Below are 7,781 nucleotides of genomic sequence, written 5' to 3'. Positions count from 1 at the left end.
GTGTATTTTCCTAGTCTTTTCTGATATCATTTTTTTATGAACATGAAGGTTTAATATAGCATGTTATTAGCTCTTCCTGATAGACAACATACAGGCTAGTAATTAAGTAATTATAGTGATGGTATTAAATGTACAACTAATCCATATACAATAAGAAAATAAGGAAGTTCACAGACAAAAGTTGAAAAGAAGTATGAATGAGACTTAACAACAGTTAACCCATTATGTATGGATGTCATGACATGCATAATTACCTGCATACATAACAATGTAAAACATTTCTTACTACATTTACTAATAAAAGGATTGGCTTATTTCTGACATTCTCATGCTAAATGCAATATACTAATGAGTATTTTTTCTTCAAAATTAATTTTTGATGAAAGAATACAGTACCAAGATTTTGTAATGGTATTATATTGTGCTAGATAAACCTGTTGACACTGGGAGATATGATATCAGGTCATATGGAGACAGCACTTGATGCCGAGAACATGTTATCTCATCATGGCTTTTTGTGTGGCCGGCACAATGGGTGATCATGTACACAGCAGTTGGCCATGGTCAGAGATGACAAATAGCCTGGCTTGCACACAATGAAACCGGCCAGAGCTAAAACTGCCCTGGTGTTATTGGGTTAAGGTTTAGACAGATCAGAATAAGGGAATTCAATTGCAGAGATGATAGAAGGGTCCTAATGATTTAATTTGAGCATATTCGATTGTCGCTGGGATACCTTTATCATGTTTTTCTGACATTCCCAGGAGATCTGATCCACTGTAAAATGTTTGAAGTAAATATATATTTTTGTACTTAACAGTCAGTCATGAACATCCAGCGAATAGATCTAAAAATAATTTCATATTTTATTAAATTACTATGAGAGCAGATAAAGATTATTACTTAAGTATTCATAAAAGAAATTATTAATAATAAATTTTTCATCATTATTTCTACAATAAATATCAACTGATTTATATGTAATATTGTAGTACAGACTTGAATATACACTTAAATTGCGTAAAAAAAAAGGAAAAAAATTATTACAAGGACCAGGCTCATAGAGAAGAAACACCTTTTAATGTCTATATTTTTTTTATTATTAACAATGTATGAAATTACAGCCATAAAATATATCCTTCAATAAGAACTACTATTAATTAGCAATCTTCAAAATCAATGCATAGTTTCTTCTCTGAAGTAATACACATAAAAGTTTCAGAAAAACAACATAGCAATACATTACAAATTTACTTCTCTTTAACATTATGCAAAAAAAAAGAAAAGAAAAAGAAAAGAAAAAAAAGGGCTAAAGGAAAATAAAAATCTATACATAATGCAACATCACATGAATCAAACATTTACAAAAAGTGTTTCACAAAGTTTATTATCACAAAATCCCAAGATTTGAAATGAAGGCCAAGTGTCAGCCTACTTCTGCCTGTACTTCTCGAACCACAGAGCTGTGTTAATGACAGAGTCGATCTCCACATTAGTCTTGCGTAGTGAGTGACAGTCCTCGTACAAGAGCAACCTATAAAAAAAAAGGAAAGTTTCTCTGTTATGTATTTGTTCTTCAAAATTATTTAGATCTTGTATGAGAACAAAGCAAGGGAATTCATCATTACATCTATCCATCAGGTATACTGCATATGGGTTCAGTTTACTCTAAAGACAAAGTTTTGTAACTCATTTGATGCACTAGAATTGAATGAAACTACCAACATAAATGAAAGAAGCAAAAATTGCAGGAATTATTAATCTGAGAGAGAGAGAGAGAGAGAGAGAGAGAGAGAGAGAGAGAGAGAGAGAGAGAGAGAGAGAGAGAGAGAGAGAGAGAGAGAGAGAGAGAGAGAGAGAGAGAGAGAGAGAGAGAGAGAGAGAGAGAGAGAGAGAGAGAGAGAGAGAGAGAGAGAGAGAGAGAGAGAGAGAGAGAGAGAGAGAGAGAGAGAGGGGGGGGGGGGAGCTGTAAAGAATCCTTACTTGGTATCGACTCCCCTTGCCAGCAGCATCTTGTGGAAGTGGAAGCTCTGTGAGGGGGGAACGCGGGCATCATTCTTGCCCACCAGGAACAGTGTTGGGGTTTTAAGGTTGTCAACACAATTTAATGGTGAGACCTCCAGCATCTTGGCTAGTATGGAAGCATCAGCAACCTTCTCTGGCTCGAAGGGGAAGCCAGCTTCCACGAAGGACCTGTGTGAGGAAGACATCAATATTGAAATATAAGGCAAAGGGTTGATGATGGTACAAAGTACAATCAGAGGGTAATGGGGGGGTTGGCAATATTTCACATTTGAAATAAAAAGGCTATAGAATTGTTGAGAGAGAGAGTGTATGAGAAATTGGAGGGGGGGGGATGAATTCATATTTGTGCATTTTTATGTATGTTTAGTGCATCTGAATATTCACTGATGTACACATCACAAATATTGACTTTTTAAGTATGACTTTTTTTGTGGTTTTGCATTTTCTTCAGTATATTAAAAACAAAAACACAGTTATATTGGGAAAAGCTGCAATAAGGATTATATGCTCTTAACTCTCTTTTTTCAGCTATATAATGCAACTGTCATTAACAAAAAGCAGTACTGAAAAATAGTTAAAATTGTCAAAACTTAAATACCCCCCTTTATGGTAAAGAAACATTGAAATATAAGGTAAAAGTCCACAACACAACTAAATATAAAGTTATCATCCCAAACCACTTTTTAAAATTAATCCTTTTTTCACTTTTAAGTAAATTCATTAATCAAAAGGTTATGCCAATTAGAGAGGGCTCCATAGTATTTACAGAATAAAAGAGGAACCTAGTTTTTTGACAAGCTGAATAAGATAATGCAGAAGACATTCCTTCACAACAAAATATTAGATATGAGATATAACTTTGTTAAGGAGCATACCTATGTAAATAAGTCAATTAGCAGTATAAAAAGAAAGAAAGAAAGAAAGAAAAAAAAAAAAGGTACTTCATTAATATTTCTTCTGAAAATGCCCTCAAAATTGTCAATGTTTTTTCTGTTAGTGTAATAGGGACACATAAAAAAATTGTAAGTAAAACAATATTAATGATAAAAAACATATTAACCCACTCACGATGGGGGCATTCTAGCCTTGAATGTCACAATGCCGGGGCTTTCGAACGCTTAGGCCTAAATCAATTAAATGGCTGGCACAATACTGTGCCGCCCGGCCACTGGGCTTTTGAATGAGCGGTACAGTAGTGTACCACCCGTCCAGAGAGGGTTAAAATGATACATGAAAACAAATAATTAGTTAACAAACTGAACAGAAAGTCAACAAAAAGGTTAACAAAGTAAAAAAGAGAGAGAAAAAAAAAAAGTAAACAAAATAAAAAAGGTAAACAAAAAAGGTAAACAAAATATTAGTAAGAAATTCAACAAAAAGGTAAACAAAAAGGAAAGTACAATCCTTCCATTGGTGCACATCTACTTACAAATCGGGGCTATCTTTTCCGCTGACACTAGCCCCTATATCAGTTTTGGCATTTCTAATTAAAGCGGCTTTGAACAGACCCTAAAGGAAGAGGAGAATAAAGCATAAATACCTCTTGGGATAAAGGAAACAAACAAACAGAAATAAAAATCTACAAACTCACCAGTCGGGAATATCAGTCACGTTCACCAGTCCAGATACACTCGTGACTGGGTTCCTGGCAGATACAGCCTTGTAAAAGTCCTGAGAAAGGAATAATTATGTGTGTTTTCTTTTATAATGACAATGTTAAATGATAGTGATAAATGATAATGTTAACAACAAAAATAATCACAATCATAAAAAAAATAACAATAATAAAAATAAAACTATCACCACTACATATTTATAATAGGCTTACTGACACCATAACCAAATATACCACTATTACTAATCATAAAAAGAATAAAAAATAAACTAAAAAATCATATCTATAATCACAAGATATTGTAAAAACATTTGATATCTACTTCCTTCAACATATTTTAAATGTAATCAGATGAAATAACTTTCTTCTATATAAAATATATTATGCTTCAAAATTTACACTAAATCAATGTTCTCTTAACCCATTGGTCCCGGTTTAAAAAAAAATGTATGCAGTAGGATGGCGGGTTTACATTGTCTGGCACGTTGCCATCCGTGTCTACGACCGACTCTACCTTTGCAGCAAATCATATCATCTGCTGCTAATGGGTTAAGAAAGAAAATTACTAAAATATGAAACTAAAGCCTATATTTTCATTTCATTTGCTGTTTGATATAGTCTGTTCACTCAGGTCTGGTAGTTGGAACCAAGCAATGTTTGAATCAAAGCTAAAATCTAAAGTTCTTATTTTTACAAATATATACTCATATTTATAAATTGATTCAAATATAAGCATCCAGTTTAAAAAGAGTAATATCCGGATCTAAAGAAGTGGCAATAAACTTGAAAACTACACAGACATCAAAGCAAATCAAAGTTTAATGTATAGGGAGGTGTTATCAATCAGCAAGGTTACACAATGATCTCAAAATACAAGATACAAAAGTACTAGCTGTCTGAATTTATTCTATTAACTCCTTCACTCTGAGCAGTAGAAAATGCACCCCATGCCAAATCCTGGATGCCTGTGTGCACCAAATTTTAAACACTATTGAATATAACCATTTTTTAAGCCAAAACCTCAACATAATCATCATGTAATATATATCAAATATATACATAATCAACCTCTCCCCCCTGAGAAGAGTGACCTTGGTGAGAGACCTCAGTGACTCAGAGGACAAAAGAAAACAGTTGAAGTAGTATGGTAAACTGATCATAATAGGTTTTATATTTTTACATAATGTTCCATAAAGAAATAATAACATTATTGCTAGTAGGGCACATCCGTAGCTTCCCTGGTATAAGTGATTCCCACTCCTATGTAATAATAATGAAAGTCAAGTAAGCCATTATATCATATACAATCTATACTCTGAAAGATCTCGTACAGTATCTGAAAGAAAAAACACTAATACTAATACAGCTCAGCTATGACACATTATGCGTGTCCTCACATATGTCACCAGGGCTGCGAGGACACAGTATACACATCCTTGTGTTCAAGTGATTAATATTTGTAATCTAAATGAATTCTGTGCGCACTTGTTGATTATTTTACTTTCACAAATATTTTGTCTGAATTCTTTCACTTGTTTCAAAGATAAGAAAATGCGAACAGTCTTACACCCTACAACAGGCAAAAGTGCATAACAAGCATAATCAGTTCGGGAGTTTATTAACCCACTCACGACGGGGGCATTCCAGCCTTGCATGTCACAATGCCGGGGCTTTCGAACGCTTAGGCCTAAATCAATTAAATGACTGGCACCATATGGTGCCACCCGGCCACCGGGCCCTTGAATGAGAGGTACCGTAGTGTACCACCTGTCCAGAGAGGGTTAATCTCCTATCTATTTGCATGTTATGTTTTTCATTGGTCACAATAAATTGGAGTATGTGTAACAAGCATTATTCCTTAAATACTTTACATCATTTCATTTTCTTCAGCTAAAAAAGTATTTGAGAAAGTAAGAAATGGCAACACAAGTTATGGGAGGAAACCTGAGTGGAACACCAGAACACAACCCTCACAGGGCAAGCGAAGAGCCAGTGCTCCTGTGACGGTCTGTCATTTTTCTCTGGTGATCAAAGTGACTCCCCACTCCGCACCAATTGCAGCTGAGCTTTGTGTCTACCTAGATTTCAGACTTGAGTGAATAGACTATAGCACTCTTTTAAAAATAACAAATGTCCTTTCATCAACCAAAGATGCATCTTACAACCACTTATTGTGGATAATTCTTTAAAAGTAATCATCAATATTTCCTTTATTTTTTTAATGGGACTGAAATTTCTATTAAACTCAGCATATCCATAATTCCTATTAAAAACAATACTAACATCACTGAATATTAATATGTCTTTGCTTCTACAATGTTATGCCATTACCTTAAAATTCATTGTAATACTAAATCAATATAAATATATGAGTATGTGTCATTACTCACACAATATTCACTTTGTTACCCCGGAGGCCATTGCAACTTAACTGAATTGCAGTTAATATATAACTCCATTTTTCACCTCACATAAATATAATACAATTAATATATAATTGTTTGTCTCAATTTATATGGCCACCTTTGAGTCCATTATAAAAAACAAATCACAATAAATCTATAACTAAGTATCTGTACTGATGTAATGTTACCCTGTCATCCTAGTCAAATCCATAAACAAACCACAATATATATGATTATGTTACTCTGTCCTCCCAAAGGCTAACACGAACTAAATTGAATTGAACGTATGAACTAAGTAGGCTGGCTTGACTCACTGGATATTTCGCCGCTAGGTGAGTCACCAAAAAGCCTCCGTGTGAGCCACCACAGAGGAAGACTTGTGATGGATCCAAAACATCCTTGAATCTGTTAAGGGGATAAGAATATAGATAAATAAATGAATTCCTTTACTTTATCAAATTTATGAGAGTTGGCTATTCACTTGGATGGTATTTACAAAACTGATTATCATAAAAGAGTATCCACTTAACCCACTCACGACGGGGGCATTCCAGCCTTACATGTCACAATGCCGGGGCTTTCAAATGCTTAGGCCTAAATCAATTAAATGACTGGCACCATATGGCGCCACCCGGCCACTGGACCCTTGAATGAGTGGTACCGTAGTGTACCACCCGTCCAGAGAGGGTTAATACAAATCTTATAAATTTTAAGAAAATAATTCAATAGAAGTATATACATATGCACAGTACCAAAAACAATTTAACAAGATCAACAAACTATACATAAGTAAACAGATGAAAATATTTACTTAATCATATAGCCATCTGCAAACTTAATTTTGAACCAAAAAAAAAAAGAAGAATTCTCCTTCTAGCAGCATTTCAATATCCACTACCTTTTTTCCGTCATGATAACTACCAATCTAATTCTTCATAATCCTTCAAGCCACTAATCAACTAAAATTCCACAATTCCAATCATTCCAATTACTACATTTATTCATAATATGGATGCATCTAATCTAATTCTTATAAAAAAAAATAAAAAATGAATCAAAAACATTCTAATTCTATGTTAATAATCAGTGGTCTTTATACTTCTTCTAAATGTACATTTCTTCCAAACTCAAAAGATACCTCGTTATACCAAGCGATTGCATCCAATCTCTGCAATTTCTGCCAAGCCATTAACCCTGAAACCCACCTATTCAGGCAGGAGACGACGGCTGTGTGGACATCAGAAACGTCAACATCTCCAACATAGCCTGGGAGGGCATTGACCCCGTCCTCTCCGAATCCTAAGGAACCACGATAGTTGGGGAAAACAACTGAGTAACCCAGCTTGACGAAGAAGGTGGGCTCAAAGTAGAACATGTTGGCGATGGTGGAGTGTGGCCCTCCGTGTGGCCAGCAGATAAGGGGACGCTTTGGGGCACCTGAGAGGGAAGGGAAGGGTAAGTGTGATAAAACAAGTTGATGCAATAACATGCAATGAGTTGAATACAAAAAACAAGTAACTTAATAAATAATTCACAGCATCAACTAAATAAATTTATAACGTATTTACAATAAGCAATTTATAATATTTTTCAGGTAATACTAATTTGCTAATACACAAAATTATGTGTTTATTACCTTCCTCTAGATAAGCTGGCCCATAGTAAATGACTGAAACTGGGATGTCTGAATACTTGGGGTCTGGATGTGGAACCTCATTCACAAACGACCAGCCTGA

At 34.6% G+C, this 7,781-nt stretch overlaps 1 protein-coding gene across 17 annotated transcripts in view; it reads right to left on the bottom strand.

The window, feature by feature from the left end:
• Positions 1-1,076: 1,076 nt before the first annotated feature.
• The window catches only part of LOC122254285 (acylamino-acid-releasing enzyme), a 24,210-nt gene continuing 17,505 nt past the window's right edge, over positions 1,077-7,781 (bottom strand). For 15 of the 17 annotated variants that reach the window (XM_086532956.1, XM_086532948.1, XM_086532953.1 and 12 more), the window contains exons 12-17: positions 7,682-7,781; positions 7,251-7,482; positions 6,360-6,450; positions 3,617-3,696; positions 1,984-2,193; positions 1,077-1,534 (exon numbers count right to left, since the gene is read on the bottom strand). The exon at positions 7,682-7,781 is cut by the window's right edge and continues 45 nt beyond it. In XM_086532956.1, the coding sequence (XP_086389082.1) occupies positions 1,432-1,534; positions 1,984-2,193; positions 3,617-3,696; positions 6,360-6,450; positions 7,251-7,482; positions 7,682-7,781 (816 nt within the window). In that variant the 3' untranslated portion in view covers positions 1,077-1,431. Of the gene's footprint in view, positions 1,535-1,983; positions 2,194-3,435; positions 3,535-3,616; positions 3,697-6,359; positions 6,451-7,250; positions 7,483-7,681 lie in introns of those variants that run through there. The other 2 variants (XM_086532964.1, XM_086532963.1) reach the window with 1 other exon arrangement.

This window comes from Penaeus japonicus, unplaced genomic scaffold (assembly GCF_977035675.1).
Source record: "Penaeus japonicus unplaced genomic scaffold, GWHDUDI00000001_assembly GWHDUDI00000038, whole genome shotgun sequence".
NCBI lineage: Eukaryota > Metazoa > Arthropoda > Malacostraca > Decapoda > Penaeidae > Penaeus > Penaeus japonicus.
Note: the sequence above shows the minus strand (reverse complement) of the source record. Positions and strands in the feature narration are given on the sequence as shown.